The sequence below is a fragment of the Phyllopteryx taeniolatus genome, chromosome 14 (genome assembly GCF_024500385.1).
Source record: "Phyllopteryx taeniolatus isolate TA_2022b chromosome 14, UOR_Ptae_1.2, whole genome shotgun sequence".
NCBI classification, from domain to species: domain Eukaryota; kingdom Metazoa; phylum Chordata; class Actinopteri; order Syngnathiformes; family Syngnathidae; genus Phyllopteryx; species Phyllopteryx taeniolatus.
Genome location: NC_084515.1, coordinates 26389125 through 26402172, shown reverse-complemented (window position 1 = coordinate 26402172; position 13048 = coordinate 26389125). Strand labels below are relative to the sequence as shown.

Genomic DNA, 13048 nt, shown 5'->3' with positions numbered 1-13048 from the left:
TTTTTACCGTCGTTTCATCCGCAACTACAGCAAAGTGGCTACTTCTCTCACTAGCCTTACTTCCACCAGCTTTCCATTCCAGTGGACCCCTGCTGGATCCCAAGCCTTCGAGCACCTAAAAGACTTATTCACCAGTGCCCCTATCCTGAGACACCCCGACCCCTCCCTCCAGTTTGTTGTGGAGGTCGACGCCTCTGACACTGGGGTGGGGCCCGTTCTCTCCCAGTGGGACCCCAAATCCCAGAAACAACATCCTTGTGCCTTTTTCTCCCGTTGTCTGTCTCCAGCTGAGCAGAATTATGACGTAGGAAATCGTGAGCTACTGGCCATCGTCTGGGCATTGGAGGAATGGAGGCATTGGCTGGAGGGGACAGATTCTCCATTTATTATATGGACCAATCATAAAAATCTTGCATATTTCCGTTCCGCCAAACGTCTCAATCCTCGACGAGCTCGGTGGGCCCTCTTCCTGAGCCAATTTAATTTCAACTTCTCCTTCTGCCCTGGTTCCCGCAACGCACGCAATCCCACCTCCTGGAGCACCTTTCTTCCATGGATCGAATATGCCCACAACTCCCAGGAGCATACTGTGGTGGTTCCTGCGGTGAGGGATCACCTGCAAAAGTTTCAGTCATTTGGAAGGACGTCAGGGCGGCTCTGAATCAGTCTGCCAAGAGGAATAAACGGCTTGCGGATCTTCGTCACTCTCCCTGACCTGAGTACAAGGTGGGTCAGACGGTTTGGCTCTCCTCCCGTGACCTCCCGCTAGTGATGGGCAAATGAAACCAAGGCTTTGGAGCTTGTGTCACTCTTCCTGAAGTGGAGTGATTCGAAACGCTGTGTCGGAGCTAGTATCAAAACACCAGTATCATGTGACTGATGACATTTGAAGCTTGGAACGTCATCGCTGTTTCTATTCGCACTCCATTCCTTCAAAATGTTTTGAAGCTTTTCATTGGCTCATGGCGTTTCAACGCATTCTGAGCCAATGACAGCTTGACAGGTTTGACAGATTTGAGTCGTTTGGCGCCATACTAGCAGTATGTTATGTTGTTTTTTTGTTACGATCAAAAAAATTATGGTTTTATTCTCTCTTAATAGTTTGATTATGTATCCTGTATTATATTGTCTTGTAGATGTATTTTACTGCTTTTTTACATCATGGCCAGGGGACAACTTTTATTGCTGTCATGGGAAACAGTGCCAGTGCTTCAGTCGTGTTCTTGAGAGGTTGCCTCAGTTGTCCACCAGATGTCACCGCCACTGAAGCCTTGACGCTTTGAAGCTTTTTCGGCACAATTGTTAGGAAAGCCTCAGTGCTTCATGAGGCTTCACTTGCCCACCACTACTTCCTACTCCAGACTGAATCCCACAAACTCACTCCACGCTTGATTGGTCCCTTCCCGATCACTAAAATCTTTACTTTAATCCCATGTCAGTTCAATTAAAACTCCCGAAATCCCTCAAGATCCATCTGACGTTCAACGTGTCTCTATTCAAACCTGTCTCCACTTGCGTTCTCAGCCCTCCGGCTGTGCCTCCTCCATTCCCCCTCTCCCCCGTGTTATCGACGACCATCTTGCTATCACTGCGTCATGCATCCTTGATGTGAGGCCCAGGGGAAGGGGGTTCCAGTTTCCTGTGGACTGGGAGCGGTATGGTCCGGTGAAAGCCCTGGACCTCCCGCAATCTGATCCTTGATGACTCCCTGACTAGGGATTTATACGCGGCTCACCCTGGGAAGCCGGTTAGGATGCCTGGAGGCGTCCGTTGAAGGGGGGTATTGTCATGGTCTGTCCCTGCAGTTCCATTGTTGGAGCTTGGGTGGCGCTTTGCGCTCATTTCGCCCTCTTGCTCTCTCCCTCCCAGTAATCAGCACCACCTCGGCCACGCACCTATTGCCAATCAGCACTCTACACTGCCTGCATTTAAGCCTGCCAGATCCAGGAAATCGGTGCCAGAGTATTAATGTTCAATTGTGGTATATTGGCTCGTTCCTCGAATGGAAGCTACGCTATGCCCCACACTTGTACTCATCTCCGTGTTCCTCTTCGTCCGCAGTGCTTATTCCGTGCTCCCCGCCTCACTGTTTTCTCCAGCCACGTCGCCAAGCTCTTTCACCTACTCATGCCACCGCTTCCCGCACGTTCCTTGTCCTGACGGTCCATCATCACGCCTTGGAGATCCCACCCTGAACTAAAATACAAATAAACCATTCTTCACGACTTCTTCCGCCTCCATCTGCTAATGGGACCAGTCAACATTGATAATATTATATCAAGACAGAATGCCAGGGAAAAGGTAACGCAGCTCAACAGACATCAGGAATAAAATCACATTTCCTCATCTGCAATATAGGGAAACACGATCTTAAGCTTTGCATCAGCAGTTTGTCAGTCCCAAGATTCCCCTTCTTAGGGCTGCTGTTGCTTCAGTGTTCAGCAACTTTTTGTAATCACAGGAGTTCTCTTCAAAATGTGTCCTTTCAAAAGGGACAAATTCTCTTTGATCCACCAGTTTGTGGCTTTGCAAATCTGACTTATCAAGCTATTGCTAATTACGTTAGTCCAGACCTAATGTCTTTTGGTCGTTGTACCCAGTGGGGGTCTTTCATGATGGTATTACTGACAGCTGGTTTGGACGGCCATTTATCCTTCGGTTTGGAGTTCTGTCTTTTTTGGAGTCAGCAATATTTGTTACACAGTATTAGTACCGTGTGACCCAAAAAAAGAACTCCTGTGAACATCCATGGTGTCCATTAAAAGGACACACAGACTGATATGTCCTGAAGCTAACGCAACGATGGCCAGTTGAGTGAAGCTAGTAATCACAACTTAAAGTTCAAAAAGTCAGTCAGCACTCAGGAAGCAGTGTGATTGTTCCTAAAGAAAAGAAAAAAAAAAGCACTGCATGTGTGGAGTGGGGGTCCTAGCTAAATATTGTTTGTGCACATTATTTTATCTCACAAAAAAATTGTTGTTGTTTATCTTAGTAATTATGTTGATATTTAAAAATATCTAAGCTATTTTGTTGTTTATTTTTTACAGTGCCATCAAGCAACAATGCTCAGGGATAAGTGGTCTTTTACATTTTTGAAAAATACAGACATGCAAACACCAAAGGCATGAAAAAGGTGATCCCAAAAAAAAATTGGTGGGTGGGGGGGTAAATTTGGGGGTGTCTGGGGGAATCCCCCGAGCACCCACAGAGAATTATTTTTATTTTAACATAAATTAAGCAATCTGGATGACTATAAAGAGTACAATACGTCAAAACAAATATTATTCACGCAGAACAACTTATTTACACCGCTCAACTACATGTTGATGTAGAAATTTAAGATTAAAATAAAATTTGCTTCATTTCTTTGCTTTTCTGTTCTGGCCTCCAACTCGCCCCAGCTCCACCTGCACCTGATGCCTGCTTCAAGCTGTGCCACACGAATACCATCCTCCTCTTTAAGCACTCTCATTCTGGAAAAAATCTAAAATTGAAGTTAGTTCATTCTGTGTTATGACATAATCCTTAACAGCGCTCCGTCGCGTAATACATTTAACATTAACATCAGTAAACTAGTTAGATAATTGTAGCCGCATTTCCTAATTAATACAAAATGTACTAGCAGATCAGCTCTTGTTGCAGTAGTTTCGTGAGCTTTGCGGTTCCACTTGGGACCACAAACACGGTCTCAACCCGCAGCACTTCAACGTGAAAATACAAAAGACCAGCCCAACAAATACCTGATCGGACGAGCAAAAAATGTTGCTTAAACGTAAGAGTAGCAATAGAGGATGTCCGCTCCAGAGGTGGGTAGAGTAGCCAAACATTGTCCTCGTGTAAGAATGCTGTTACTTGAGAATGATGTGACTGAAGTAAAAGTAAATAGTAGTCTTTAACAAAGCTAAACTCAACCACGAACTCCCTAAATACAAGCAGCGAATCGACTGTCCTACCAGGGAAAATAACATTTTAGACCACTGCTATACTACGCTAAATAACGCATACCGTGCTATACCTCGTGCAGCCCTGGGCTCATCTGATCACTGCTTAATTCACTTAATACCGACGTACAGGCAAGAACTTAAATGCGTGAAGCCTACAGTGAAAACAGTGAAAAAGTGGACCAATGAAGCAAAGATAGAACTTCAAAGCTGTTTAGACTGCACAGACTGGAGTGTCTTTGAAAATTCAGCTGGCAGCCTGGATGAATATACGGACACTGTCACATTCTATATCAGTTTCTGTGAAGAGTCATTTCGCACATTCAACAACAACAAGCCGTGGTTCACTGCCAAACTTAAGCAGCTTCGCCAAGCTAAGGAGGACGCATATCAGAGCGGGGACAGGGCCATGTATAATCGCGCTAGAAACCTGCTGACTAAACAAATTAACATTGCAAAGAGGAACTATGCAGCAAAGTTGGAAAAACAGTTTAGCGCTAACGACTCTAAATAAGTCTGGCATGCATTCCAATCACTAACCAATTAGAAGCGACGATCCCCCCAAGCTGAGAACAATAGCACATAACCAACAACTTGAATACCTTCTACTGCAGATTTGAAAAGGACACTTTCACACGCCACACCCACCCAGCCGCACCACCGACCACAATCACACCCCCGACTTCTGCGTTAACCATCCATGAACAGAATGTGAGACGCATCTTCAAACAACAAAAGATTAACGAGGCGGCAGGCCCAAACCATGTGTCCCCATCCTGCTTCAAAGTCTGCGCTGACCAGCTCGGTCCAGTCTTCTCACAGATATTCAATAGATCTCTGGAACTGTGCAAAGTACCATCCTGTTTCAAACGCTCCACCATCATTCCAGTCACCAAGAAATCTACAATCTCTAAATGACTACAGGCCTGTCGCCGTGACATCTGTGGTCATGAAGTCATTTGAACATCTCGTGCTGGACCACCTCAAGAGCGTCACAGGGTCCCTGCTGGACCCCCTGCAGTTTGCCTACCGAGCAAACAGGTCTGCGGATGATGCAGTCAACATGGGACTGGACTTTGTCCTAGAACACCTCGACAGTGCAGGGACCTACGCGAGGATCCTGTTCGTGGACTTCAGCTCAGCGTTCAACACCATCATCCCTGAACTCCTTTCATCCATCCTGACAGGCAGGACACAGCAGGTGAGGCTGGGGGAGGCCACCTCATCCACACGCAGCATCAGCACTGGGGTGCTCCATGGTTGTGTCCTCTCGCCGCTGCTCTTCTCTCTCTACACGAACGACTGCACCCGGGTGTCAAACTCCTGAAGTTTGCAGATGACACCACTGTCATCAGCCTCATCAAGGACGGTGACGAGTCTGCATATCGACAGGAAGTGGAGTGGGTGGAGCTGTGGTGCGGCCGACACAACTTGGAGCTGAACACGCTCAAGACTGTAGAGGTGATCGTGGACTTCAGGAGGCATCCTTCGCCACAGCTGCCCCTCACGTTGTCCAGCTGCCTTATGTCAACCGTCGAGACCTTCAAGTTCCTGGGAATTACAGTCTCTCAGGACCTGAAGTGGGCGACCAACATCAACTCCGTCCTCAAAAAGGCCGAGCAGAGGATGTACTTCCTGCGGCATCTGAGAAAGCACGGCCTGCCACAGGAGCTGCTGAGGCAGTTCTACACAGTTATACATTATTCTTGCACTGACTGTAGTAGTCTCGCCACGCTGCACTATTTGCATATCTGTTGTTGACCAATACTGGCCACTCATGCCAGAGTAGCATCTGCTCCATTTGCACACTGATTGAGGAGTATCTGCAACATTTGCACAATCAACATTGTCCCAGATTATCACACTACTCGCTTGAAGTCTCGGCGCCCTTTGCACAATGGTCATTGCACCGGATTATTCCAATATTAATCTTTCGAACTGCTCTAAGTGCTAGAGGACTCTGCATCTTTTTGCACAATTGTCAAAAAAAAATAAAATAATACCAGATAACTAAGATAACTAACTAAATAATTACCAGATAACTAAGAATCCTTCTGATTCTGATTCCAAAAAATTACTTGAGTAAGACTAAAAAGTACACAGTGAAATTATTACTCAAGTACTGAGTAAATAGTGAGTAGCTTCTGATTTTATTTTTATTTATTTTTTTACCATAGCATTAACATCAATTAAAAAAAAAATACAAACTAAAATGTGAATGTACAAATTCTGATGTTGCTGCGTGTGTGTATGCACAGTCAAAACTACAAAAAAAACATCTGCAATTTCATGCACGGTGTTTTCTCAAGTTATAAGTGATCTAAAATATCCACATTTGGGCAGACAGTGCCAGACAAATCCTTTAATACATGAAAGCTGTTGTTTTTGTTCATCTAAATGTAAACGACTAGCGTGCCGTTGCTTTCATGGTAACGACGACCTACCCAACATGGCCGCCACGTACACACAACGATCAGCGGGCAGGCTTATCTAGTGTGAATACCTATGCCCAATGGAAGACGTTGTGTGAGGTCATGTGAATTTTTTGTATTGTTTGATTGGTAAACGCCACTAGCACTTAAATTGGATGACGCAAGCAGCGCCCGATGTGGAAGTCGAAGTCGTAGTCTCGTGCACAAAATAGTTGATAAATAAGCAATAATTGATAAATAAAAGTATCCTTAGAGATATAATTTTTTAATTTAATTTTTTAATTGAATCATAACCCGTGTATCGAGATATCGAATCAGCTCCAGACATTTTGAGGCTTCTCTCGGTGCTGTCTGGCATATTGTAAGCGAGCTGTTTTGTGGCATTGGTCAACTCAAGTGTGCATTCCATTTATGTTCAAGAAGCTCTTTATTGTGTATCTTGAAATAGTCACACCACTTTTTTTGCAGAGAAGCCTAAACTTCAGCTGAAGTTGCTTTTGAGTTTTTCTTTACATTCCGAACAATATTCGTAGAAGGTTGTTGCTGTTGAGTTTCAGTTTGCTTTGAATTGATGTCCAGATTCCCGTCAACGCCATTGCACGCAGTGCTACACAGTTTCAGGGAACCATCTGTGGACACCACCTTCTAATAAGTAATCCTCATTATTGTCACTTCTGAGTACAACTAGGCATCCATTTATCAAACTGACATATTTTAATGCAAAAAGTGCATTCATCTATTCTCTACAACAATAAATAATCACCTGCGCCTCTCAGTACCCTAATGGAAGCCACCTAAAAATAGTAACTGTTTTGAGTGAGTGACCACCCATAAAGAATAAAAGCTAACTGCACGTACAGATGTATACAGTTGTAAAGTTATACTTTTAACCACTTGATTTGTACCACTAAGCAACTTACAAGTAGCAACCTATTTATTTCTTGTTGAACCATACTACATAAAAAGATAAGAGCAGGGTTCGAGATTGCAAATTGGTCTCATATGCGACCTTTTTTCAGTTTGTGGGATTAAAAATAAGTCATCTTGTCGCATATTTTAATGGTTGAAAGTCGCCTTTTTTCTCCTCCTCCTGCACGAGAGAGAGAGAGAGAGAGAGCGTTGGGACGGTGTGAACCCGTCTCAATCGTTGTGAATCCATTGGAGTTAAAAGTGACCCGCTGCAATATGATTGGCTGCCTGTACCGGTTTATCCTCACAAGAGTCACGGGCATGCTGGAGCCTATCCCAGCTATCTTCGGGCAAGAGGCGGGATACACCCGAACTGGTCGCCACCCAATCGCAGGGCACATATAAACAAACAACCATTCACTCACATTCACACCTATGGGCAATTTAGAGTCTTCAATCAACCCACCACATGTTTTGGGGATGTGAGAGGAAACCGGAGTGCCCGGAGAAAACCCATGCAGGCACGGGGAGAACATGCAAACTCCACATAGGCGAGGCCGGGATTCAAATCGTCAGAACTGTGAGGCAGACGTGCTAACCAGTCGACCACCGTGACGCCTTGATTAGCTGCCTGCTGTAACATAATTGACAGCTTCTTCCAGATAGGACACGCTATTATCAACAGCACCATCGCGTTCACGTGCAGTTTTGCGCACCACATATGCCACCACAACGTACCCTGGGCAGCGGTCACCACGTGCCTATATTGACGCTGGCCCACTACTAATTCATTTACAATGACAAGTGCGAGCCTTCAACTCATCTGGACTAGTGGTGAGCAAGCTAGCTAGCCCGTACCTACTTTGCAAAGTCCGGCAAGCCGGTAAACTCCTCCTGCCGCAAGTCACCTACAGCTTTTCTTTTTACACACATTATCAATGCTGCTACATTTGTTACGGGAATGAAACCAAAAGTTGTTATCCCGAGTGACGTCACATATGATCTCAAAATCACGAGGGTGTGTCGTTTCATTTCACTCATTATAACAAACACAGAGTTGTGTGCAAAGGTTTTAGTAACTTTATGAACCTAGCAAAGCTATCTATCTATCTATCTATCTATCTATCTATCTATCTATCTATCTATCTATCTATCTATCTATCTATCTATCTATCTATCTATCTATCTATCTATCTATCTATCTATCTATCTATGTCTAAACCCTGTTTATACCATAGACATATGAACATACTGTACTATATGTGCAAAGTTAAAAAGCCCAGACTCTTTTAAAGAAGATTGTATGGAAAACAAACTACCATTAAAATAAAGTGCAATTATTGAAGTAGTAATGATTTTTCCATGTTCTGTTTGGGACTATGATTTTAAATAGGTAAATTGATTTCTTTTGTTGGTAAATAATTTGCAAAATAGTGTAAATAATCAAACATGATACTTTTATATGGTGGTGATACACTTATGCAATCTCTCTGGGGAAGAGGGTTAGAGCCCTCACTATAAGAACTGGTCCCTCTGAGGCGAACTAATGATTTTTTGGGTTTTTTTTATTTTTGAAATTTAATTGACCTGTTTTACCTGTTACTGCTTGTTACGGACAGACTTATTGTTCATAGTAACATATTTAGAAAATATCATACCTGGAGTCACTTTCAGTCTTTACTTCATGCAAAACTATGGTATCCCATGGTCATGCTGTACCACCTCAAAAAATAGTACGACCAAATCATATGCTGGTGCAACCAACTGAAAACGTTGGTTGCACCAGTGCTACTAGTGCAAAGGCTAGTGCAGACCCCTGAAGAATGACTTAAAAATGATAATATATCAATAATTCTACAGTAAATTAGGAAAATACAGTAATTAGAGTGCCTATACTGCCCCCACTAGCTAAAGCTGGTAAAGTGCAAGCAATATTGTCATTCGCTACTGCAAATATTGCATTAACAGTTGTTTTTTTAATTTATTTAAATAGCCACATTTTTATTCATGTATTTAAAATAGTGGTTGTGATCATGCATACAGTATATTGCTAACTACCAAAGATGGAATTGTATTGTCTTCACTGGAGCTCAGCTCCTATTGCCTTCTGTATAATTTCAACCATGTTAAACCCTCAGATAAAAATGTAGGAATGTGTTTTCTTTTGCTGCATGAAGCCACAAATAATTTCTTCTTATTGTACAGGAAGTCTTTCCCCTCCCAGCATGCTTCTATGGCTGGCTTTGCAGCTGTTTATGTCTCAGTAAGTTCATCCACACACTCAGGCATGTCCGCAAGCAAATACACACACACACACACACACACACACACACACACACACACACACACACACACGTAAAATACTGCATAACTTATTATACCTTTTATATGTCTGTGTTTCAATGTCAGTTAATAATATTGAAAAACACGACTTATTTTTCATCAATGAAATGGATATCATAGAATTATGCATGATGGGATTATGTCAAAGGTTTTGAATTGTGTTTCAGATTTATTTAAACACAGTGCTGACAGACTCCACAAAGCTGCTGAAGCCTCTGTTGGTTTTTTCATTCATCATGTTCGCCATCCTAGCCGGATTAACCAGGATCATACAGTTCCGAAACCATCCTGTTGATGTCTACTGTGGATGGATTCTGGGGATAGCTGTTGCTACATACCTGGTAATGCAGTCAACAAATCTTTTATCCCTTTGTTTTGAACGTGGAAAGATGAGACTTCCAAGTCCTATATGTATATTCTAGTGAGAAACATAGAAAGACTTGCAATAACTGGAGTCTTATTTATAAAATAGTGTGTAGGATCCATACTTGTGTGCACCTACAAAATAATCGGATTATTAAAAGCAGTAAGGTTTGTGTGTGTGTGTGTGTGTGTGTGTGTGTGTGCGTGCGCGAGTGTGTGTGTTAAACTGCTCACAGTTCAAAATGGATGTATGTCGAGAACTGACAGTTGATGTATAAAAGAGATGCATCCAGGTTTCGTTTTATAACTTGAACTTGAGGTCTCTACAAATTTAGGCATGTGCGAGCATCCACACGCACACAAGACTATTACTTGTAAATGTTACGTGTTGGTGACATGCTTGGTTCCCTCAACATTGCCCTAACTTTCCCCTGACCTTGCAGAATGGTATTTTTTTTCTCTTTCGGTTGTATTGACATTGCCCACAACCTTTAAAACAATTATTAACAATTATTATTATTGTGCATTATAAATTCATTACAGTGAAACGTCGATTTACAAAGTTAATTTGTTCTTGCATGGGGATTGTAAATTTAAAAGTTCGTAAATTGAACATAATTTTCCCATAAGAAATAATATAAACATGAATAATTGGTTGCAGGCTCGACTAAAGTCCCTATTTTTGTAAAAGTTTGTACACATATCTAGCACATCTGCGCTCCTAGTGAGGCTAAGCAGAGGATTAATGGATATACAGAACTATACTGTACTGTTCAAAGTATATATATATATATATATATATATATATATATATATATATCCATCCATCCATCCTATCCATTTTCAACACCGCTTATCCTGGTTAGGGTCACGGGGCGCTGGAGCCTATCCCAGCTGACTTCGGGCGAACGGCGGAGTACACCCTGAACTGGTCGCCAGTCAGTCGCAGGGCATATATATATATTAGACTTTACACCGATTTTATCGGGCTGATCAGTATCGGCCGATATTTAGCATATTATGCTGATCGGCTTTAATGTCATAATTCACTGATCCAATCAATGATGTCATTGATCGGCTCTGCAAAAGACGTCGCTGCATGCACAGTATATTTGAATCCAAAAGCTAGTTTATTTTTAGCCTTGTCGCGTGTCTGTAAATATCTGACGGCCAATGAAGTTATTTAAAAAAAGCACATGTCGTCGGTGTGGGACAGACAACACGTCGGAGACAGGCAACACGTAATGTCCGGATCAGACTACAAGACAAATTTAACTACTGCAATAAAATCTTGTATTCGGATACCACCGCATCCCGTTTTTTACGAACATTGGGCTTTATCTTGTCAACTCAAATGCGACCGGATACACTCGTTACCGTGGCGACGATAACAAGAGTGGAGCGCGTCGACTTTGTATTATAAGGACAAAATGGGGAAAAACGTGTGTTGGTGGTCACCGGTGCTCAGGACAGGAGAGGACGTTCGATTAAGGCTTGCTTGAGGTATGTTCATGTACTTTTAATACGATACGGCTCATAAGCAGGCAATAAAATGTTATGTATCCTAGCAAGCTAGTGGTACCACAAACGGTTGGGTGTAAACATACTACCGTTCTGTCGAATCATGTTCGAAAGTTTCAGTTTGTAATTTAATTAAAAATATAGTAATTTAATTACAGTAAGTTAGCACCCATTATTTCTGTCATGTAATGTTGGTTTGACCTGACTGATTAGAATACACGATCTGACTAGAGGAGTGATTTCCAACCTTTATGGAGCCAAGGAACATATTTTACAATTGAAAAATCTCACGGCACACCAACAAACAAAAATGTCACAAAAAGTGGATACATTAATTACTGTATTTACTTCCTGCCATATAATAGAAGACCATTAATTTGTTCTGTCTGTCACTATGCCTCACTGGCATAAATAGAGGAACAAAGATACATTATTTATTATAAATATATTTTTTGAGCAATTAAGTACATAAGTATATACAGTAAATGAACAGGTCATTTAAATAGACACATTCCTCCATCTTGTGATCGTATCGGTTATCGGTTATTGGTTTTTTAAACTCGCTGATCGGTGATCGGCCCCAAAAATCCTGATCGTGTAAAGCCTAATATATATATATAAATACTGTATTTTCACCACGATAAGGCGCACCGTATTAAAAGGCGCAGTCTCTGTTGCGGGGTCTATTTCTGCATTTAACACATACATAAGGCGCACCGTATTATTGGGCGCAGGCATGGTAAACGTACGCTAGCTTAAAACATACGGTAGCATGCATGCAGGCTAAAACAATGTTTTTAAAAAGGCACCGGGAGCAAAACTGAGTTCGGTTGTACTTTATTGAAGTATTTAACAATGTACTCACGTTATTTTTTGATCAATCCTCATCCACAAATCCACCAAAGTCCTCATCTTCTGTATCCGAAATGAACAGATGGGCAAGTTTTCCATCAAAGACGGCAGGTTCCCTCTCGTCATTGTCAGAGTCAGTCTCGTTGCCGGTGGACTGTTCAGCAATGATGCCGGCTTTCGCGAAAGCTCGGACAACAGTCAAAGCAGATACCTTAGCCAAGCATCCACAATCCATTCACATATGGTGGCGTAACTTGCTAGGCGTTGCCTCCCAGTCTTAGTTGCACTTGGTTTTTCACAGCGACTGTGAGATGGGCGCGCATGGAGTCACAGATCAACAGGGACGGTGTCGCATGGAAAAAAACATCCGGTCTCTTTACGTACACCTCACTCAGCCACTCTCTCATTTTCTCCTTGTCCATCCAGCCCATTTGATTGGTTTTAACGATTCGGCTGGAAACTTTTCTTTAGGCAGCGTCTTCCTCTTAAAAATCACCATAGGTGGCAGTTTCTGTCCATTACAATGGCAACCAAGCACAAGAGTAAAAGCCGACTTCTCGTGCCCCGTTGTACGTATCGCTACCGTGGTGGTCCCCTTCTTCTCCACAGTGTGGTTTACCGGGATGTCGAAAGTGAGCGGCACCTCGTCCATGTTGGTGATGTGGTTTGGCTGGATGTGTTTGTGGG

At 42.7% G+C, this 13048-nt stretch overlaps 1 protein-coding gene across 2 annotated transcripts in view; it reads left to right on the top strand.

Moving 5' to 3' along the window:
* LOC133489214 (phospholipid phosphatase-related protein type 4-like) overlaps nt 1–13048 on the top strand; it is a 206143-nt gene that overhangs the window by 105450 nt on the left and 87645 nt on the right. For both annotated transcript variants that reach the window (XM_061798087.1, XM_061798086.1), the window contains exons 5-6: nt 9488–9545; nt 9793–9966. In XM_061798087.1, the coding sequence (XP_061654071.1) occupies nt 9488–9545; nt 9793–9966 (232 nt within the window). The remainder of the gene's footprint in view (nt 1–9487; nt 9546–9792; nt 9967–13048) is intronic.